Raw genomic sequence first — 23,137 nt, forward strand, 5'->3', positions numbered from 1 at the left:
AGAGCAGACTCAGCTGGTGCCTGCTCCTGAGGATCCGGCACAGGTGAGGGCCCTTCAGGTTCAAGCCCCAGCCCCAGCTCAGCTGGTCCTGGAGGCGGGGACTCCTGTGCAGGCTGGGATTCCTCCGATTCAGCCTCTGAATCCGATTCCCAGGCCATCACACATGATAGCCATCTTCGTATAGCTAAAGGGCTGCCCCATGGAAGATGGGGCAAGCTTGGCAAGCCGATGGAAGGGGCCTTGCTACCTCAGGTGTTGCCTGGGAGAACGGTCCCTGGCGGAGGCAGTTCAGGGAGAGAGAAAAACATTGAGGAGGGAGAGTGTTGATGGTTGAAAGGTGCCTTTGAAAGTGTGATTTGATTTCCCCAAACTGCTTTGAGGTGGGGTCTGGGTGAGGGGACATAAGCAGGTTCAGAAAAGTGTCATCTAGAGCTCATTGGGATGGATATGCTAGCAGGTTAATCATAATGCAAAGGACTTAAAAGGTTTGGTCCGAGCTGGCTGCAGGAGACGGCATTTTTCTTCCTGCTTCCGTTGGCAGAAGGCAGAGGCATCAAGATGCCAGGCTCCCGGTCCCGGTCCCGGTCCAATCTGCAGCGGCAGACGACTTGGTCTGGGGGCAACGTGACCGAGAACCTTCCGTCCACTTCACTGGTGAAGAGCGGCAGCCTCAGTTTCCCTCAGCAGGAGCCAGAAGCTGGAGTGGCTCATGGTGAGTTTTGGAGGTGGACGGAGGGGTCCTTGGAGAGGGGCAACATCTCCTATTTCTTTTCTTCCTTCCTTTCTTTTTTAAAATGGGAGATGGGCGAAATGCATTAAGGATCTCGAAAATAGTTGCAACAGGATCAATATATCCAACAGGGGGAGGAGGGAGAACCTAATAAGAGCCCTTGGATCAGTTAGACCTGAGCACAAGAGCATCGTTCTCTCTTGTGGCTTCCTGCAGCTGGTATTCAAAAGCATCACTGCCTCCGACTGTCGAGTCAGAAGACAGCTGTCATGGCTATTGGCCTTGATAGCCTTCCCCTCCGTGAATTTGCCCAGTCCCCTTTTAAAGCCATCCACCTTGGTGGCCGTTGCTGCCTCCTGTGGCAGGGAGTTCCACAGTTTAACGCTGGGTGTCCCCAAGTTCTGGTGTTCCTCTTACTTGCTTTTTCTCTAAACTAGGCCAACATTCAGCAATACCTTTCTGCCCCGCTGTATCTGCCACATTCCCTCGCAGGTTTCCGGTGGCCATGTGCCAGTGGCGGGCGGGGCCAGAGCCCAAAGTGGGAGGGGCAATGAACATTCCAAGGGCCGTGTGTCATGGTGGGTGGGGCCAGAGCCCAAAGTGGGAGGGGCAATGAACATTCCAAGGGCTGTGTGCCAGTGGTGGGCGGGGCCAGAGGCAAAAGTGGGAGGGGCAATGAACATTCCAATGGCCGTCTGTCGTGGTGGGCGGGGCCAGAGCCCAACATGGGAGGAGCAATGAACATTCCAAGGGCTGTGTGCCAGTGGTGGGCAGGGACAGAGCCCAAAGTGGGAGGGGCAATGAGCATGAATTTTATTTCTAACAGTAGGACACTTCCTTACACACATTTGCCCACCCTACCTGCTTTACCCGACATTAAGGCAGGCCGAGACTAGGGAAAAACCCTCAAGGAGCTAGGCAAAAACCCTCAAGGAGGGTACAAAGCAGGGACAGTGCTTGGCATGCCCTGAGGGCCGGATAGCATGGCTTGGAGGGCTGCATTTGACCCCACGCCCTGGCCTAATAATAATAATAATAATAATTTATTATTTATACCCCACCCATCTGGCTGGGTTTCTCCAGTCACTCTGGGTGGCTTCCAACAAAGAATAAAAATGCATTAAAATATCACACATTAAAAACTTCCCTGAACAGGTCTGCCTTCAGATGTCTTCTAAAAGTCATATAGTTGTTTATCTCTTTGACATCTGGTGGGAAGGCATTCCACAGGGCAGGTGCCACTACCGAGAAGGCCCTCTGCCTGGCTCCCTGTAACTTGGCTTCTCGCAATGAGGGAACCGCCAGAAGGCCCTCGGAGCTGGACCTCAGTGTCTGGGCAGAATGATGAGGGTGGAGATGCTCCTTCAGGTATACTGGACTGAGGCCATTTAGGGCTTTAAAGGTCAGCACCAACACTTTGAATTGTGCTCGGAAACGTACTGCTGTAACCCATATCAGTCCTTTCCTGTCCTCTCCCGCTTTGCAGCGACCAAGGGCCTGGGCGCCACAGACCAGGGCGGCAGCAGCACGCTCCCCGCCCTGCCCCACTGGCTGCAAGGCCAGGCCGGGAGCTCCGAGGACGGGAGCCTGTCGGACGTCAGCAGCTTCTTGACAGACGAGAGCGACAGGTTGACCCTGAGCAGCGTGGACACTCAGCCGGGCCCGGGGCGGTTGGAAGGCTCCACCACGGGGGCGGAAAACCGCGGCATAGGGAGCGGCACACCGCGCAGAAGCCTAGCCGCCAAACTCCAGCAGCTGCTCTCGCCCATCAAGCGGCCATCGCTGAGACACGGCACAACCGCGGAGCATTCGCACGCATGCCGCGGGTCCGAGCAGCGGGACCTCCCACCTCGCCGCAGCCCACTGGAAAGCCGCTTGTTGCTTCCACGCGAGCGCCCGGGCTCCACTGCCTCAGAGGTAAGGAGGCCTGAGCGACAGGCTGTGCGGTAATCGTGCCAGAGGTGGTTCTGGAACAAAGCAGGTTTTGGAATAAAGGCTTCTGGCCTGTTTAGGCAACTCCTCATTTATGTGTGTTCAAGGGCTGCGTCTCGCCAAAGTAATTATTATTCTTATTCTTATTCTTATTCTTATTATTTATTTATTTATATCTCGTCCTCCCCGGCCGAAGCCGGGCTCAGAGTGGCTAACAGCAGTAAAATGATACAACATTCTAAAATCATTTCATTTCATTATAAAATCAGTTCAAATCAGATTAATGGCCACCATTGGGCTAGAGTTCTGTGAGTATTGCCAAAGGAGGGGGTCAGACTGTGCCCTGGCCAAAGGGCTGGTGCAACAGCTCTGTCTTGCAGGCCCTGCAGAAAGATTTCAAGTCCCGCAGGACCCTAGTCTCTTGTGACAGAGCGTTCCACCAGATCGGGGCCACAGCCGAAAAAGCCCTGGCTCTGGTCGAGGCCAGCCTAACCTCCCTGTGGCCCGGGACCTCCAAGATGTTTTTGTTGAAGACCCTAAGGTCCTCCGTGGGACGTACCAGGAGAGGCGGTCCCGTAGGTACGAGGGTCCTAGGCTGTATAGGGCTTGAAAGGTTAAAACCAGCACCTTAAACCTGATCCTGTACTCCACCGGGAGCCAGTGCAGCTGGTATAGCACCGGGTGAATGTGATCTCGCAGCGAAGACCCCGTAAGGAGTCTCGCTGCGGCATTCTGCACCCGCTGGAGTTTCTGGGTCAGTCTCAAGGGCAGCCCCACGTAGAGCGAGTCACAGTAATCCAGTCTGGAGGTGACCGTTGCGTGGATCACAGTGGCTAGGTCAGGGCGAGAGAGGTAAGGAGCCAACTGCTTAGCTTGGCGGAGATGAAAAACAAACCCGGAAGTGGCATGAAAAGGGGCGAAAATGGCCCTGAAAGAGCGCAAAAAAACTATGTTTAGCAATCCCATAAGCCGTTGCAAGTGCAATTCCATGAGCCTTTGAGGCCTGTGGAGGGTCGGAATTTGAGCAAGGAGGTTTGGAGGGAGCGATTGTGGTGTTTGCAGGTCTCTTTAATTGTGTTCCCAATAAACGCAATTTTGCTTACATGTGCGCTGCCTCGGGACTTAACCCCCATGTAAATGGGGAGTTGCCTTTACCCGGGATCCTATTATCGCCCTTCCTCCTTGCTTGGTTACTCGATTCACTGTCTGCGTTTGAGGCCTGCGTTATTTCTTGTTACGATTTATGCTATAAAATTCCAACAAATATTCTCCACCCCACTTTTCTTTGCAACAGAGTTCCGTGTCCCTGGGCAGCGAGTACGATTATTCGAACAGCTCCTTGTGCAGTTTCAACCTCCGGAAATCCACCGATCTGCTGACAGAGTCTCCGGCGGTTGAGGTATATTCCAGCTTGCCCTCCCTGACTCGTTCTGCCTGCATCCCTCAAAAGCTCCTCTCTCCACCATCCGTAAATTAATGTGCTGTAGGTGTACTCTCCAAGCATCCTAATTAAGCCTCAGTTATTTGCAATGCAATCAAAACACTGGTTCAAAACACTGCAGCTGGACTGTTTAAATTCATTTAATTTAGTGTTACATTTCTACTGTGCCTTTTCTCCCTAGGAAATCAAGGGTTCCCCCCCTGCCCCAACGCCAATTCATCCTTGCAACAACCCCAGGAGGTGGGTTAATCTGAGGGCCTGTGAATGGTCCAAGGTTAGCCGGTGAGCAGAGAGACTAGAACTCGGGTCTCGCAGGTCCAAGTCTGTCACTGTAACCCCTACACAACGCTGTCCTCCACCTTCTTCTGAAATACGAGCTCCATTAGGTGCCTCCCGCTCCTGAGTTGTTCCTATGCCACAAATAAGAACCGGTTCTTCAAGAGCCAATGCCAGAGCTTGCTTTTTTCCTCTTCCCTCCCTGTTGCTTTGTCCTTGTGTGCCATGACTTTAAGCTTGCAGGCCGGGAACTGTCTTATTTCAACGGACAGTCTGCAAGCGACTCTTTGGCCTCTGTGATTCTATGGGCCTTTGCCAAGCAACTTTCTTTCCTGAACTTCCTCAGGTCCTGCTCTCTAGCTGTTCCCGGTGCCAGGCCTGCAGCTCGCTGGTGTACGACGAAGAGGTGATGGCCGGCTGGAGTTCGGACGATTCCAACCTGAACACCACCTGCTCCTTCTGCGCCCGACCCTTCGTGCCCTTCCTCAGCATTGAGATCCAGGATTTCCAGGCAGCCCCCAGGTCAGAACCCCGGGCGGTTCCACTCCCCTTTCATTGTAGGGGTGGCCTGGTCAGCAGCACTGGCTGCTGTCCATTGGGACTGGTGGGGCGGAACTTAGGGGACCCACCACTTGGTGACACCAGAGGCAATGACAGGCAGTGTTTACAACCAATGAAAGGCTCCTAAGACTGGTGGGGCAAAAGTCAGGGAGCCACCAGTAGGTGGCGCCAGAGCGGATGGCTGGCAGAGAATTGGAGAACTGAGACAGTTCTTAGGATTCCAGAGACAAGAGGTTTAGCCCTTTGCAAATAACAGCAAACTGTGGTCAGCCTGGAATTGTATGCAATACTGGGCTTTTTTTTCAAAGAAGAACCGTTGAAATGAATCAACATAACTAATTTAGGTCCGTTTTCAATAGGTCTTAGGGACGCAGGTGGCGCTGTGGGTTAAAGCCTCAGCGCCTAGGGCTTGCCGATCGAAAGGTCGGCGGTTCGAATCCCTGCGGCGGGGTGCGCTCCCGCTGCTCGGTCCCAGCGCCTGCCAACCTAGCAGTTCGAAAGCACCTCCGGGTGCAAGTAGATAAATAGGGACCGCTTACCAGCGGGAAGGTAAACGGCGTTTCCGTGTGCGGCCGGCTCTGGCTCGCCAGAGCAGCGATGTCACGCTGGCCACGTGACCCGGAAGTGTCGCCAGACAGCGCTGGCCCCTGGCCTCTTAAGTGAGATGGGCGCACAACCCCAGAGTCTGTCAAGACTGGCCCGTACGGGCAGGGGTACCTTTACCTTTACCTTTTACCCTGGAGTAGAACTTGGTTGGATACAGCCTTCTGTGTCTGGGTTGTGCCATTTTTACCTTCAGAGGAGAGCTCAATTCCTCTCTCTTTTTAAAAAAAAAAAGTCCAAAAAACAAAAGCAAAAAAACCCCTCCAAATATTCCATGCACCTACAGGATGATGGAGTCCAGCAGCATCTTCTCCAGCATTCTAGTTTTCTAGGTGCAGGGATTTATTTATTACACATACGGACATGTGATTTTCCCTTCTTGCAACGCAGGCCGAGAAACAGGTTAGCTGTCTTGGCTTGTTTTGAGTGCGGGGCTGAAGGAAGACGCTTGGTGCTTGCTTTTTTTAAGTAAGGCTCTAGTCCTCATGTTTGCCAAAAAAAAACGGGGGAGGACTAGAATACGTTGGCGTATATATTGAGTAGATGTTTTTCTCTCCATCATTTCCGCCTCCCCAGCATCGCCGACACCTCGGACACCAGCTCTATCTCCTCCGATTGGCCGCGGGACAGTGAAGCCCCCGCCCCAGGGAGCCAGGGCCCCGTCCTCAGCGACCGCTCCCACTGCCTGTCTCTGGATGAAGCTGAGCCGGAACCCGGAAGGGAGTCCAGGGCTGGGTCTCTGTGCAACGGCTTCACCGAATCTCCGGTGTGGATGGGCTTGGGGAAGAACCTTCTGGGTCTTGCAGCTAGAAAACGGGGAAGTTGCGATGAGAGGAGGAGCAACACGGAGAGCCCAAGGGCCTTATTCCCGTTTGGGCAAGCCCTCGAGGGCCGCGTGATGCCAGTGGTGGGCGGAGCCAGAGGCAAAAGTGGGTGGGGCAACACATGTAAATGGCACCTTTGCGCGATGGGGCTAGTTCCTGCTACAGGCAATAGACTCATCCAGGGAAGCCAGAGGGCATAATCAGGGTTCAAGGGAGGGTAGGACTCGAACCCCTGGCTTCAAGTTGCAGGAAAAAACACTTAGGATACAAAGCAGGCCTAGCGAAGGGTGTATGTGGAGGGCCACATCTGGCCCCTGAGCCTGTGGTCCCCACCCTCCCCTCCCCTCATTCTAGCTAGACAGGCCTATTTTGAACCCAGGCTCACCCCCTTGGCATTAAATGCTGCGGACTTGCTTCTGGAACATTGGCTTGATGCTGTATGGCCACGTTCGATCCCTACCAAGCATGGCGCGGGTTCTGCGATTTAGCTTCTTTAAAGTAAAATTAAAAAATCAGCTTTCTAGTCCTCACCCAAATCTGATACTGCCTCTTGCTTGCCTGGTGTTTGTATGAGTGTGCATGTAGAAATTTATTCATACCCCACCTTTTTACCTGATGGGGCTTAAGCCTGCTTACGGTTAAGAATAAGAACTGCCAGAAACATACTGTTACAGAGGTGAAATTCAGATTAATCTCTTGTCCTCCTGTTGCCTCTGGGCCCTTCCCACTGTTGCAATGCGGCCCCCAGAAGCTTGCCAGGAGGGCAAGTGGAAGGCAGTTCTCCGTCCAGAGAACTGAACCAAGCATCCCCCCTCTGTATAAGTCAGCTTCCTGTTTTCCTACCTATCCATTTTTTTTATCCTGGCCCCTTTTTTATATTGTGGGGTCCGGCGGTAAAGTTGAAAATGGGCGAGAGCAACGCAAGGGTTGACGTCTGTCGCGACGCCTTCCTTGTTCTTACCTGTGCTTCGTCCCCCCCGCTTCCAGGTTCCTCAGGGTCCGGCCCCCGAAGTGGAACACCTGGCCTTTGCCTACCTGAGCCCCTTAGTCCTGCGGAAGGAGCTGGAGACCCTCCTGGAGAACGAGGGAGGGGACTTCCTGTCTCAGCCGGAGCTGGTGGACAACCACCCAATCATCTACTGGAACCTGGTGTGGTACTTCCAGCGCCTGGATCTGCCCAGCAGCCTCCCCCAGCTGCTCCTGGCCAGCAAGCACTTCCGGTCAGCGCCACAGGTGACGCATCTCCCCTTCCTTCCTTATCCTCACAGCAACAACCCTGCGAAGTAGGTTAGACCAAGAGAGGTGGGAAACTTCTATGGCCCTTCAACACATTGTTGGACTCCCATCAACCCCAGGCAGCCTGGCCCAATGGTCATGGGTGATGGAAGGCCAGCAACATCTAAAGGACCAGAGGCTCCCTGCCCTGGACACACATCCCAACCAATCAGGGATCATATATTAAATACAATTGCAGAGGTGTAAAGCAGGGGCACAGAGCCTGTTGCCCTCCAGAAATTGCTGGACTCCCGACTCCCAGCAGTCAGGGGTGATGGGAGTTTACACCTCTGAAAGTGCATTAAAGCCCTATGCAGCCTAGGACCCACGTACCTATGGGACCGCCTCTCCTGTTATGCCCCGCAGAGGACCTTAAGGTCCACAAATGACAACACCTTGAAGGTCCCAAGTTGCAAGGTGGCTAGATTGGTCTCAACTAGGGCCAGGGCCTTTTCAGCACTGGACCCGACGTGGTGGTACGCTTTGTCACAAGAGACTAGGGCCCTGTGGGACTTGACATCTTTCCGCAGGTCCTGCAAGACAGAGCTGTTCCGCCTGGCCTTTGGTTTGGACTTGGTGTGACCCTTATGTTTCCCTCCCCTTATGGTATTGATTTATCAGCTATTTAAAATGAGGCTGCATTTTAAATTGCATTTTAAATTGGTTGGTTTGTTTTTCTCCCCCCCCCCTCTCTTTTCCCCCTATTATGCTTTTACTGTGATTTTATTGGTGTTAGCCGCCCTGAGCCTGGCTCTGGCCAGGGAGAGAGGGGTATAAATAAAATTTATTATTATGATGATGATGTGATATGTGATCTCTGATTGGCTGGGGCATGTTTCACACAGTGAGCCTGTGGTCCTGCAGGTGTAGCTGGACTGCCACACACATTAGCCCTGGCCATCCCTGGTGATGGGAGTTGTAGTCTAGCAACTTCTGGTTCCTTCCCATTGCCCTAAAGCAAGTTGTCCAGAAATTGTCCTGTGACTTTCTGACCGTTAGAGATCTGACAGTAAGAGCTGCTCAGTAGTGGAACCGTCTCCCTCGGGAAGTTGGGGAGAGATTGGATGGTCATATGTCCTGGATGCTTTATCTGAGATTCCTGCATTTTGGGGGGGGTTGGACTAGATGACCCTCGGGGTCCCTTCCAACTCTACAATTCCATGATTCTGTTACCAGGGTTGGGGAGGAGCCAGGGTGTGACCCTCCAAGTGTTGCTAGACTCCAACTCCCCTCATCTCTGACCATTGGCTTCTCAATACGGCTTATATTTAATAATAATAATAATAATTTATTATTTGTACACTGCCCATATATATTTAAATAGTCACAGAGGAAGATACCTTATATTAAGTCAGACTGTTGGGATTTGGGGCAGACATACCTGGAGATGGCGGAACCGGAGGCCTTCCTCATCCAAGTGCCCTGTTGCTTTGCCTTGATCCTTTCCCTAAAGGCAAGCCAAGATTCCAGTCCGTATGAAAAAAGGGGTGGTTTAATAATAATAATAATTTATTATTTATACCCCGCCCATCTGGCTGGGTTTCCCCAGCCACTCTGGGCAGCTTCCAACAAAGATTAAAAATACATAAAAATGTCACATATTAAAAACTTCCCTGAACAGGGCTGCCTTCAGATGTCTTCTAAATGTCAGGTAGTTGTTGTTCTCTTTGACATCTGATGGGAGGGCGTTCCACAGGGCGGGTGCCACCACCGAGAAGGCCCTTGCCTAGTTCCCTGTAACTTGGCTTCTCTCAATGAGGGAACCACCAGAAGGCCCTCAGTGCTGGACCTCAGCGTCCGGGCAGAACGATGGGGGTGGAGATGCTCCTTCAGGTATACAGGGCCGAGGCTTACACACTGCAACTATGATACTTGGCTTATATTTCAGCTTCCGGCCCATTCCGGCCCATTGTTTTACTGACTGATTGGTTAATTATGCAATGTGACTTAAGTTGTACCTGTGGTGTTTCATTACGCCATTGTTATTTATTGTCGGTAAGATGCTTTGGGATCGGTATGAGCGGACAGCAACATAGAAAGACAGATTATTTGTTTTGCGCTCTCTGACCTTCCCCAATGACTGCCCTCCCTCTCCGCAGGGCTTGCCTCAGGAGGGGCTTCTCGTGAACGTACGTTTGGTCTGGGATGTGTTGACGCCAGACCCCGACAGCTACCCCCCACTTTACGTCCTCTGGAGGTTCCACGGTAAGAACGGTGCATTCTGGCAATAGCAAGACCACGGGTTACCTTTCCGTGGGGTTGCTACGGGGAGGGGAGGGACCATACCAGGAGATGGCCTGCCCCCGCCATGTCCTGTGAGGCTTCCCTCAGTGTGTCTTGTTTGTTCGCTATGCAGGAAAACCCCACTGAGCTAGATAAGCTTGATCCCACTTAGCCTTTCACTAGCCGTGTTCGTGAGGAATGGAACTTCCATGTTCAAGAGCAGTCTGCTTCTCTGTTCTGGGGACAAATAGCAGGGGAGGGCTATTCCATCCATCCATCCATCCATCCATTCATTCAACTTGTATAACTACAGTGGTGCCTCGCAAGACGAAATTAATCCGTTCCGGGAGGCTCTTCGTATAGCGGTTTTTTCGTCTTGCGAAGCAAGCCCATTGACAGCTTAGTGGATTAGCGCTATTAGCGGTTTAGCGGCTTTTAGCGGATCAGCTGATAAGCGGCTTAGGGCTTAGGAAAAGGGGGGGGGGAGGGAAAAATCCCTGCAGGAACTCGCAAGACATTTTCATCTTGCGAAGCAAGCCCATAGGGAAATTTGTTTTGCGAAGCGCCTCCAAAACGGAAAACCCTTTCGTCTAGCGGGTTTTCCGTCTTGCGAGGCGTTCGTCTTGCGGGGCACCACTGTACTTCATATTTCAGCAGAAATGTCCCAAGATTGAACTTGCAAAGGCTTGTTGGTTGTTAGGCTCTGTTTCTGCACCTTTTCTGCCCTTTCTACGCTCTTTTTTAGGGTCCTTTTTTTGCCACTTCTGGGCTTGGGGCAATGCGCGCTCACTCATGCCTTGAACACACATATTGATATATTGCAATGTCAGAAATAATGATGGAGCTATGTAGAAGCATCGGCTGGCTTCACGGTTTTTCCCACATTGTGATTTTTTTGCATAATATACACACACACATCATGATTCATGATATATTGCCAGGGCAAAAATTATAAAACCAATATCGCAATATGGACTTCAGACTGATTTTGGACGATATATCGCCCAGCCCTGACATGCATCATGATTTGCGATATATTGTACAGTCAAACCTTGGTTCCCGAATGGCTTAGTTGCTGAACAAATCAGCTCCTGAACGCCACACACCCAGAAGTAAGTGTTCCAGTTTGTGAACGTTTTTCAGAAGCCGAACGTCGGACATGGCTTCAACTTGAGTGCAGGAAGCTCCTGCAGCCAATCCGAACCTGTGCCTTGGTTTTCGAACGGTTTCGGGAGTCAAACGGACTCCCGGAACAGATTAAGTTCGAGAACCAAGGTACCACTGTATTGCCAGGTCAACAATTATGAAACCAATATCACAATATGGACTTCAGACCTGTTTTGGACAATATATTGATATATATTGAGACCTCCGGGTATAGGGCGGTATATAAATTCAACCAATAAAATAAATATCGTCCATCCCTAGCGCAGTCACACGGCAATTGGATGTGCATAAACACAGTACATACTTAGGCACACACTCTCTGTTTCTCACACCCCATATAGTGCAAAATTCACAGAGTACCAAATACTGTTACAACTAATAATAACAGCACGAAATCCACATTTTGTGCAACACAGTTAAGCAGCAGCAAGTGGCTCAAAGCAATATGCATAAGTCCGCTTGCAGACACGTAACCGCCTTTCTTCGCACCCCACCCAGGTAACATCCCGACCCGCCTCCAGTCCTGGCGCCGACACAACCACCCCTTCTCGCTCTCGTTCCTGGAGGCTGTGCTGAGCTCGGTCGGGATGGGCGAGATGCACAAGGCCATCTCTCTGTTCCTGGACACGGTGAAGGAGCAGTCCGGCACGGCACACATGCCCAGGTACGATTTCTCCTCTCCTGCCCCTCTGCCCACCCACTCCTGCACGTCCCTGCAGCAAGCTTGGGCCCACCTGGCCCAGTGTTGCCTACACTGGCTGGCAGAGGCCGTCTGGGGTTTCAGGCAAGAGTCTTTCCCCTGCCCTGCCTGGGCATGTCAGGGATTGAAGCTTGGGCGTTCTGCATGCAAGGCAGGTGTCCTGCTACTCTGCCATGGCCCTCTCCTCTAAATATGAAAGTAAGATTCTACTTCCCGTGCTTCTGCCTTGATCCTATCCCTAAAGGCAAGCCAAGATTCCAGTCCTTATGAAAAAAGGGGTGGTTTAATAATAATAATAATAATAATAATAATAATAATAATAATAATTTATTATTTATACCCCGCCCATCTGGCTGGGTTTCCCCAGCCACTCTGGGCGGCTCCCAATCAAGTGTTAAAAACAGTACAGCGTTAAATATTAAAAACTTCCCTTAAGATGTCTTCTGAATGTCAGGTAGTTGTTTATCTCTTTGACATCTGATGGGAGGGCGTTCCACAGGGTGAAAAGGCCCTCTGCCTGATTCCCTGTAGCCTCACTTCTCGCAATGAGGGAACCGCCAGAAGGCCCTCGGCGCTGTATCTCAGTGTCCAGGCTGAACGATGGGGGTGGAGATGCTCCTTCAGGTATACAGGACTGAGGCCGTTTAGGGCTTTCAAGGTCAGCACCAACACTTTGAATTGTGCTCGGAAACGTACTGGGAGCCAATGCAGATCTCTCAGAACCGGTGTTATGTGGTCCCGGTGGCCACTCCCAGTCACCAGTCTAGCTGCCGCATTCTGGATTAATTGCAGTTTCTGGGTCACCTTCAAAGGTAGCCCCACATAGAGCACATTGCAGTAGTCCAAGCGGGAGATAACCAGAGCATGCACCACTCTGGCGAGACAGTCCACTGGCAGGTAGGGTCTCATCCTGCGTACCAGATGGAGCTGGTAAACAGCTGCCCTGGACACAGAATTGACCTGCGCCTCCATGGACAGCTGTGAGTCCAAGATGACTCCCAGGCTGCGCACCTGGTCCTTCAGGGGCACAGTTACCCCATTCAAGAACAGGGAATCTCCCACACCCACCCGCTCCCTGTCCCCCAAAAACAGTACTTCTGTCTTGCCAGGATTCAACCTCAATAGGAACATAGGGAGCTCCCTCTCAGTCTCTTGGACCATCCAACTCAGTGCTGTCTGCACTGACTGGCAACAGCTCGCCACAGTTTCAGGCAGCCATACCTGGAGATGCTGGGGTTTAAAGTGGGGGCCATGCAAGGCAGGTGCTCTGCTGCCAAGCTACAAAATTCCCCGCGGTCCCATGGGCACCTTCACAGGGACTACTGCGCTTCTCTGATTCCCACTCTTCGTTCTCTTCTTCTCCTTAGGAGTGTTTACCACGAGATCCTCTTCTTGAAGCTGGCAGCTCTGGGCAGAGACCACGTGGACATTGGTAAGTGCAAGGCCCCTATATCCCGGAGGGGATTGAATGGCACAAGCTACTTGGAGAGAGGGAGGATGTCTGGAGAGCTGCTGCCGGCCAGTGTAAGCACTGCTGAGCTGGATGGGCCTGTGGTCTGTATAATAATAATAATTTATTATTTGTACGCTGCCCATCTGGCTAGGTTTCCCCAGCCACTCTGGGCGGCTTCCACAGAGACCAAAAATACACTAAAATGTCACACATTAAAGACTTCCCTGAACAGGGCTGCCTTAAGATGTCTTCTGAATGTCAGGTAGTTGTTTATCTCTTTGACATCTGATGGGAGGGCGTTCCACAAGGCGAGCGCCACTACCGAGAAGGCCCTCTGCCTGGTTCCCTGTAGCTTTGCTTCTCGCAGTGAGGGAACCGCCAGAAGGCCCTCGGCGCTGCACCTTAGCGTCCGGGCAGAATGATGGGGGTGGAGACGCTCCTTCGGGTATACTGGGCCAAGGCCGTTTAGGGCTTTGAAGGTCAACAGCAACACTTTGATTGTGCTCGGAAGTGTACTGGGAGCCAATGTAGGCCTTTCAAGTCTGGTGTTATGTGGTCTCGGCGGCCGCCCCCAGTCACCAGTCTAGCTGCCGCATTGTGGATTAGTTGTAGTTTCCGGGTCACCTTCAAAGGTAGCCCCACGTAGAGCGCATTGCAGTAGTCCAAGCGGCAGGGGAACTGAGAAAGAGATCTCCGCACCCAGCAAGTCATTACCCACACAGGCTGCATCCATGAGGTCTAGGAACTTGCTTGTTTTTCTTCCCCCCCAAAGGAAAAAGCCTAACATTCTTAATAATCTTTTTGGCACTTTCTTTGCATCCATGAAGTTTGAAAATGTGCTTGCGTTGTACATTTTTTGAGATATGTTTTTCCTTACCCTCTTAACACTTTGATTTCAAAGTCTTATCTTTGTTCTGCATTTCTATCTTTTTAAAAAATATTTCATTTACTTGACAATACTGAAACCAATCGGATATCCATTCTCTTCTTGTTTTTTTAAGGTTTACAACCACCTTCAGAAAAATTTAATGTAGCCCATTCTGCCCCCATATTTATTTTCTTTTGTGGGAAATAGCCCCAGGGGCGTTTTTCTTTCCATATAGACTGCTTCTTACAATAGGATTAAAAAAATTATTTGTCGACTTTTACCTCCTAAATCCTCACGATGCTGAAGTGCAAATTCAAGGCGCTTTCTTTGTGTCCATGAGGCCTAGAAACCTGCCTGTGTTCATTTAAAAATAGGAAGACGAAAAAAGCTGAAAAAAGCTGAAATTCTCAGGGTGCTGAGATCCAGCTGTCAGGTCCTTCTGCTTCTCCCACAGCAGTTCTCAAGCTGTGGGTCCCCAGATGTTGTTGGACTACAACTCCCATCATCCCTAGCTAGCAAGGGCAGAGTTCAGGGATGATGGGAATTGTAGTCCAACAACATCTGGGGACCCACAGCTTGAGAACTGCTGTAAGAAGAAAACTTGAGAGGAGGGAGCGTCTTCACTTTCTGCCTCTTCCCCTCTCTGCAGCCGACTTCGACAAGAAATACAAATCTGCCTATTCTAAGCTGGCCAGCAGCATGGGGAAGGAGACTCTGAAGCAATGGAGAGCCCAGCCGCTCACCTCCAAGGCCATCGACTGCCGGAAAAGCTTTGGGGCCAACCTGGAATGCTAGCGGGGGTCACCCGTGCCGCCGCCGCCAACCTTCCCCCCCGCCGTTTCACCTCCGGCACCCCCACCCTCCAATTCCTGAAACATAGGAATCGCCAAGGACACAACGGGAGCTGATAACCAAATCGCGGCGGGAGCCAGTCGCTGCCACCGCAGGACCTCCTCTGGGGCAAACTAGGGGACCCCGGAACGAGAGGCCCATCGCTGTCCTCTCCTCAGAGACCCCTCTGGTCCCTGTGTCCCCCCCGGAGCTGGGGCAAGGCGTCCCAACGCTTGCCGGCAGTGGGGAGACGGCGGGTCTCAGGGACCACGTGCATATTGAGGTTTCGGGAGCGCCTCTCCCCATCCCTCCCGTCCCAGCACTGCACTCTGCACATGCATGAGAACACCTGGACGCCGTCCCCTCCCTCTCCCGTCTCCCCCCTTCCTCCACACCCAGGTCGACCCCTCCCAGAGCTCCTCTATATTTTTGTGCACTGTGTTATTTTCTGGAAGGCAAGTCTGCCCATTTCTTCCCGCGACACATCAGGGTTCAATTCAGGAAGAGGGCAACCCATCTCAAAGCCAAGTTGGGTTTTTGTTTTTTGTTTTTACCGTCAGTGTTTTTTTTCCGAGGTTGGGTGGGGGTGGGAAAGGGGGGGAGGGAGAGAGAGAGAGCTATTTTATAATTTATTTATTGTTGAGACCTTTTTCGTTGTTGTTGTCGTCGCTTCTGCTTTAACTGCCGAAAAGAGGAGCCCGCTAGCAGGTGATGGGGTGGTAGGGGTAGAAGAGCCCATTCTACAAGTCCACCTCCCTCTTTCTCTGCTTTGCCAGCCCCTTCCCCAAGGGAAGGGTTGTCTCCAGCTAAGTTCTGCTCAGGCTTGTTGAAATTAATGAAGTTGGGCCCCATCCGCACTACACATTTAAAGTTGTATCGTACCGCTTTAAACAGTCATTGCTCCCCCCAAAGAATCCTGGAAGATGTAGTTCGTCAAGGGTTCTCAGAGTTGTTAGGAGACCTCTCTTCCCCCTCACAGAACTATAATTCCCAGAGTTCCCTTAAGGAGAAAGGTTGGTGGTTAAACCACTCTGGGATTTGTAGCTCTGGGAGGGGAACAGGGGTCTCTGTGCAACTCTCAGCACCGTTAACAAACCACAGCTCCCAGAATGCTTTGGTGTGGGGAGCCGTGACTGTTTAAAGTGGTATCGTAGGGTTTTTAATGTATGTTGCGGGTGCAGCCTAGCTTAGGCCCGTTAATTTCAGCGAGTCTGAGCAGAACAAACGTTCGGTGCAACCCGGCGTGTCGTCCCGCCACCCCACTTTCTCCTCAGGGCTCGGATTGTGCAATATGGAGGCTGATCTCCATCAAGACCCTATTTGTTGTATTCTTCATTTTGTTGGTTTGTCCGTTTCAATGTTCCCGGTTCTGTAAATAAAGAGGCTTCTGTATTTTCCTTCCGGGGTACTGCACATGCGTCTTCGATTGGGGCACAAGAGGAGGCCGGGCTCAGGTTCGCCTCAGAAACCCAAGTCCGTAAATGCGACGACGGAACGTGAAGATCTGCTTTAATGTGTGATCCCTGATGGGTTGGGATATGTGTTTGTGGGGCCCCCATACATTTAAAGTGCTGCGAGACCACTTTAAACAGTCACGGCCTCCCCTAAAAGATTCTGGGACCTGTCGTTTCTTAAGGGAGCTGAGAGTTGTTAGGAGACCCCAGCTCCACTCATAGAACTACAATTCCCAGAGTTCTCTGGGAAGAGAGATGGCTTGCTAAACCATTCTGTCTCAAACCCCGCAGAGTCAGGACAGACAGAAGTAAACTACATGGACCCAATGATCCAAGCTGGAGGTATAAAGCCACTTCCTACATTCTTCAGATCGTTCGGAGCCATGAGGACTGGAATCTTAACATTCGTTTTAGGGGAAAGACCACCACTCTGTATTGCAGCACCTGCTGTAAGTGCAACAGAGCCCAAATCCCATCTCCAGCTTTTCAAGATGGGATGTGTCCAAACCCCAGAGAGCTACTGGCCAGTCCATGCAGAGGAGCGATGGGGAAACACTGGCCCTCCAGATATTCCTGAACTTCACCACTTCACTCAGCATGGCCAGTGGTCAGGAGTTGTATTCAAGGGGTGTCTAGGGCAGCCTGTCTCAACCTGTGGGTCCCCAGATGTTGTTGAACTACAACTCCTATCACCCCTAGCTAGCAAGGCCAGAGCTCAGGGATGATGGGAGTTGTAGTCCAACAACATCTGTGGACCTGCAGGTTGAGAAAGGCTGGTCTAGGGAGAGGTTTGCCCCCCCCCCCCCGGTATAGACAGTCCTAAGCTAGATGTACTGGCAGGTCTAACTCAGGAAGTGGCAGTTTTTTAATGTTTCTAAGGCCTCATCTGTGCCTTACATTTAAAGCCATTTTAAGAGCCGTGACTCCCCCAGCCTTGCCCCCAAAGAATTCTGGGAAGTGTAGTTGGTTGAGGGTTGAGCGCTACAATTCCTTGGCAAGAGGAATTGGTTGATAAGAGCCAACTAATTCTGGTTTTGTCTTCGCCCTCCACAAAGGCCACGTGGAGACTAAGGAGGTTGCAGGGAGCCAGGGTCACCCACCGGAACGATTGCAAGGCCACAAGCGCACCGTCCATTTAAAGCACTTTTAGCCAGTCATGGCTCCCTTCGCAGAATTACGAAGGGTCCTGGGGATTTGCTAGGAGTCCCTTCTATTCCTCTCCCAGAGTTGTAGCTCTGAATGTGACTTCATTAAGGAGGTGGGCAGGTGGAGCGGCCCCAATGGACCAGCCTCCACTATCTGGTGTCAGCAGTGGGGGATTCAAAATGGCGCCCCAAGAGCATTATGGGAAACGCAAAATCTTGGCTCACGGACCCAGGGCAAGTTCTGGTGGAGTCTCCTGGGCTGTGAGGCTCCAGACCTGTCTAACAGCACAACCTTGTGCAAGTTTGCTCAGAATTCGCCCCCGCTGTGTTTAATGGGGCTTACTTTCCCCACATGCGTGGAGGACCGCCATCTGAGACTAGACACTCCATGTTCTTATAGGGCGGAGGACGTCACACCAGGAAAACGAACCTCAATTGTGTTGTTTTGTTCTTTAACGGGGACGGAGGGAAACAGCCAGGAACTGAGTCGCCAGCCTCCCCTGGGATGACCTTGCCAGACATTTGGCGCTGGGGCTTGCCAGAAATAGCCTGTTTAGGAAATCAATACTTCCCTCGCTTTCTGTTTTGGGTGGCAGAAGATTATTGGCCCCAACTGCTTCACCGTCATCCGTACTTGTGGGGAGGGCCCGGAGCCTGTCAGTCGTGCTGCCAGCCAATGAGGGGCAGAGAAACAGAAGGAAGCCATAGATCCAGGCTGGAATCCCAACTGGCGCCCTGCCATCTTTCCTTTTGTAAACTGGCAGCCATGTTGAGTCCTGGCGATATCTGGGCTTCGGGGACTGCTGTACAGGGGTTTTTTTAAATGTTATTTTAGACTTGCCGCTACCGCCACCTGTTCTTTTCTCTTTTCTTGCATTCTCTTTGATGAAGAGCCACAACTCTGGGCATGCTTTTTCTCCCCAAATTTATTTATTTGGTTTTCAAATTACAGAGATATATCAAACATAGATCATAAAAACAAGGTTCCAAGGAATCTCCTGGACTTCTATCCTCCCCTTTGTGCGTCTTATTATTAATCATTTCCTCCCAGATCTTTTATGATACTCCAAATCCTTTACCTCTTCCAGTATGTCCAGAATTCAGCCTTACGCTACAAGTGTTACTCCAATCCTCCTAAGGATTTTAACTGTTTACAATGGTCTTTAAGATAGGTTATAAATTCTCCCCATTCCTTATTAAAATTTTGGTCTTCCTGATTTCTGACTCTTCCGGTCGTTTTAGCCATTTCAGCATAGTCCATTAATTTCATTCTTCTCTGGCTGGGACTTTATCTTCTTTCCATCTCTAGGCCAGTAACATCCGTGCAGCTGTGATCACATACATAAATAGTCTTCTCCTTTGGGATTTCGGCTCCTAGAATTCCTAAAAGGAAGGCTTCAGGAAAGTTGTTTTAAACATTTTTTTCAACTCATTATATATCATTTCCCAAAATCCTTTTACTACCTTACAATTCCACCACATATGATAAAAGGTGTCTTCTAAAACGCATGCTTTTCACGTAGAAGGACTCGGGTTCGATTAGCAGCAAGACTTGGACACAGCCCTTGGAAATTGAACTCCTGGAGTCTAGACAATATTCAGATAGTTGAACCAAACCAGATCCTCCAAGTGTTCCTATTTTCCAAGGACAGTCCCAGATTTACAGAAGCCGTCCTGGTTTCTGATTTGATCCCAGAATGTCCGGCTTTTCCTTAGGTAAGGGTAAAGGGACCCCTGACCATTAGGTCCAGTCGTGGCTGACTCTGGGGTTGCGGCGCTCATCTCGCTTTATTGGCCGAGGGAGCCAGCGTACAGCTTCCAGGTCATGTGGCCAGCATGACTAAGCTGCTTCTGGCAAACCAGAGCAGCGCACAGAAACACCGTTTACCTGCCCGCCGGAGCGGTACCTATTTATCTACTTGCACTTTGACGTGCTTTCGAACTGCTAGGGTGGCAGGAGCTGGGACCGAGCAACAGGAGCTCACCCCGTCGCGGGGATTCGAACCGCCGACCTTCTGATCGGCAAGTCCTAGGCTCTGTGGTTTAACCCACAGCGCCACCCGCGTCCCTCAGCTTTTCCTTAGGACGTCCCTATTTTCTTTGGAGAAATGTTGGAGGGTACAAAGCTCTGACTCGGAGTAAGTCAGCATTGCATATTTAGTATTTAAAATAGTTTCAGTCCCCATTAACTCTGGGTAGAAAATTCCCTGCTTGGAACCCTGGAATGCCACTGCCAGTCAGTGTAGACAATACTGGACTGAATGGGTCCATGTTCTGACTCCATGTAAGACATTTTCCTGTGTTCCTTTCCGAAACATTTTGGTTTGGTTTGAAGGCAGAACCTTTGGCAGTGTAGCTTAGGTGGGCAAAGGTCCTGACTAGGAAACAGCTGATTCTGGGTTCAATTCCTGATGGTGCCAAAATCCCTCCCATAATAATAATAATAATAATAATATTTATTTATACCCTGCCCTCCCCAGCTAAGGCTGGGCTCAAGGCGGCTAACAAGCAATAAGAAAAACAAGTTGAATGGATACAACTTAAAAACAAGATTAAAATACAACATTAAAATATTGAAACATTAAAATATTAAAATGTAGCCTCATCGCAGGAGGAGAAGGAAAGGGAAAAAGAAAGAGAGGGAGGGAGGGAATCAAATTGGCTCCAAGCCAAAGGCCAGGTGGAACAACTCTGTCTTACAGGCCCTGCGGAAAGAAATCAGATCCCGCAGGGCCCTGGTCTCATGAGGCAGAGCGTTTCACCAGGCCGGAGCCAGTGTTGAAAAGGCCCTGGCTCTGGTTGAAGCTAATCTAACTTCCTTAGGGCCCAGGACCACTAGGGTGTTGTTATTTATGGACCTTGAGGCTCTCCGTGGGGCATACCGGGAGAGGCGGTCCCGTAGGTACGAGGGTCCTAGGCCATGAAGGGCTTTAAAGGTCAAAAGCAGCACCTTAAATCTGACCCTGTACTCCACCGGGAGCCAGTGCAGCTGGAAAAGCACTGGGTGAATATGCTCCCATGGCAGAGACCCCGTGAGGAGCCTCGCTGCAGCATTCTGCACCCGCTGGAGTTTCTGGGACAGCTTCAAGGGCAGCCCTGCATAGAGTGATTTACAGTAGTCAAGCCTGGAGGTGACCGTCGCATGGATCCCTATGGCCAGGTCGGGGCGGGAAAGGTAAGGGACCTAGGAGAGGCAGAAGCCTCCCATGGCAGAGGTGCACAAAACCTTGCACTATAATCTAATGGGGAAAGCTTGCACCATTTTAAGTGCAGAGAAACTAGGTGGTGACCTAACAGAAGTTTACAAGATTATGCATGGCATGGAAAAAGCATATAGAGAAAATACTTTTGTCCTCCCTATTTCATAACACTAGATATCCAATGAAAGCTGGATGTTGGAAGATTCGGGACAGAAAAAACAGGAGTTAACTTCTTCATTCAGCCAAGCCTTGTGAAGGATAAGAAAGAGGGATTTATATCTAGATGCTAGGATAGAGATGATAAGGAAAACAGGAAGACATAATGAGAGGTGGTGTGGGATTGGTGGGAGTCAATGTTTGTTTTTCTTTTTAGTGTTTATATTATTAACTTGTAAGATATGGATTTGGTTTTTTTCGTATGTTGGTTTTTGTGTATTGTTATTTTTCTGATATTTTTGTGTTGTTGTTGTTGTATGGAAAATACTAATAAAAATCAAATTAAAACAAAAAACTTCTTCATGCAGCCCAGAGCAAGAACTATGGCACTTGCTCCCGCAGTAGTCAATTATAGCCACCATCGTGGAGGGCTTTAAAATAGGATTACATACCCGCCAACATTTCTCCAATGAAAATAGAGACATCGCCAACCTAGCAGTTCGAAAGCACCTCCGGGTGCAAGTAGATAAATAGGGACCGCTTACCAGCGGGAAGGTAAACGGCGTTTCCGTGTGCGGCTCTGGCTCGCCAGAGCAGCGATGTCACGCTGGCCACGTGACCCGGAAGTGTCTCCGGACAGCGCTGGCCCCTGGCCTCTTAAGTGAGATGGGCGCACAACCCCAGAGTCTGTCAAGACTGGCCCGTACGGGCAGCGGTACCTTTACCTTTACCTTTTATTCAACAACAACAATAACACATTTTATTTTTATTTTATTTATACCCCGCCAATCTGAATGGGTTGCCCAGCCAATTTGGGTGGCTTCCAACATTTAAAAACAATAAAACATTAAACATTTTTTTAACTCCCCCATATAAGGCTGCCTTCAGATGTCCTCTAAAGGTTATATAGTTACCTATCTCCTTGGCTCTGGGGTCGCATAGCTCCATAACACCCAACATTTCTCTGATGAAAATAGGGATGCCCTAGGCCAAGACAAAACCACAAAAGACAAGGCTATGAATGACAACTAGCCATGATGGCTGTGCTCTGCCTCCACCGTCAGAGGCAGCAATGCTGGGAGTCACAATTGAGGAGACTGCTCTTACACTCAGGTCCTGCTTGTAGGCTTCCCATAATAATATTATAATAATTCATTATTTATACCCCACCCACATGGCTAGGTTTCCTCAGTCACTCTGGGCAGCTTCCAACAAAATATTAAAAATACAATAAAACACCAGACATTAAAAACTTGCCTAAACAGGGCTGTCTTCAGATGTCTTCTAAAAGTCAGATAGTTGTTTATTTCTTTGACATCTGATGGAAGGGTGTTCCACAGGGAGGGTGCCACTACCGAGAAGGCCCTCTGCCTGGTTCCCTGTAAGTTCACTTCTGGCAGTGAGGGAATTGCCAGGAGACCCTCGGAGCTGGACCTCAGTGTCCAGGCTGAAAGATAAGGGTGGAGACGTTCCTTCAGGTATACAGGGCCGTAGAGAACTTTAAGGTCAGCATGAACACTCTGAATTGTGCTTGGAAATGCAGTGGGAGCCATAAACTGGAACAATGTGCCTCAGTTAAAACTATAATAAACACAAGTCGCAAGGTGGCTGTGGCAGTTGCTTAGGGGGCGGGGAGTGGCTTTATTTATTTATTTTGAATAATCTTTGTTGCATTTTTAAAAAAAATACAAGATGAAAATTAATTACTCCATACACCCACTTGTACAAAAAAGAAAACAATACATAAGAGAAAGTATGAAAACAAACAAATCAACAAGAAACGAAAAAGATAATTATCAAATACACAAAAATATTTAAGAAGCACAAACCATAATTTGGATATTCTATACACAAAATTCCTAAAAAGACACTACCCTCATATTCCATATTTTTCTATTTTCCTTTACCATTACACTCTTTCTGTTCCACTAAGCTGGTTTGAGTCCCGTATATGTTAGTTGACTTCCCTCTTATCTCTTTGCGGTTTCCATATTTCTCTTACATTTAGGTAATCTGTGTTCCATTATTCAATATAAAAATTCCCTTATGTCTGTGAAGTTAGTGTAAGCACAACCAAGTGTTGTTACTGGAACCATATTTTGTCAGATGCGGAGTAGATTCTTTCAGGAGCCAGAGCCTATGTGTTTCCAGGGCTGTGTGAAGATTGACTAATACACAATAAAATATTTTTGCATAAGCATTTGTGTGTGTGCACAAATTTGCAATGTGTGTGTGTGTAACACGTTATCTGCTTGAAACTTAAGTGCAGGATGAAATCTACCTGAACCTGTTTACTTA

General features: G+C 50.0%; 1 protein-coding gene across 3 annotated transcripts in view; it reads left to right on the forward strand.

Annotated features, from left to right (window-relative positions):
- Nucleotides 1-16,281, forward strand: part of DENND4B (DENN domain containing 4B) — a 59,086-nt gene extending 42,805 nt beyond the window's left edge. For all 3 annotated transcript variants that reach the window (XM_079957895.1, XM_079957897.1, XM_079957896.1), the window contains exons 19-28: nucleotides 542-712; nucleotides 2,217-2,647; nucleotides 3,957-4,061; nucleotides 4,726-4,901; nucleotides 6,120-6,309; nucleotides 7,355-7,600; nucleotides 9,742-9,847; nucleotides 11,531-11,696; nucleotides 13,100-13,164; nucleotides 14,703-16,281. In XM_079957895.1, coding sequence (XP_079814021.1) covers nucleotides 542-712; nucleotides 2,217-2,647; nucleotides 3,957-4,061; nucleotides 4,726-4,901; nucleotides 6,120-6,309; nucleotides 7,355-7,600; nucleotides 9,742-9,847; nucleotides 11,531-11,696; nucleotides 13,100-13,164; nucleotides 14,703-14,848 — 1,802 coding nt within the window. In that variant the 3' untranslated portion in view covers nucleotides 14,849-16,281. The remainder of the gene's footprint in view (nucleotides 1-541; nucleotides 713-2,216; nucleotides 2,648-3,956; nucleotides 4,062-4,725; nucleotides 4,902-6,119; nucleotides 6,310-7,354; nucleotides 7,601-9,741; nucleotides 9,848-11,530; nucleotides 11,697-13,099; nucleotides 13,165-14,702) is intronic.
- Nucleotides 16,282-23,137: the final 6,856 nt, after the last annotated feature.

This window comes from Podarcis cretensis, assembly GCF_951804945.1.
Source record: "Podarcis cretensis genome assembly, chromosome: 16".
Lineage (NCBI taxonomy): Eukaryota > Metazoa > Chordata > Lepidosauria > Squamata > Lacertidae > Podarcis > Podarcis cretensis.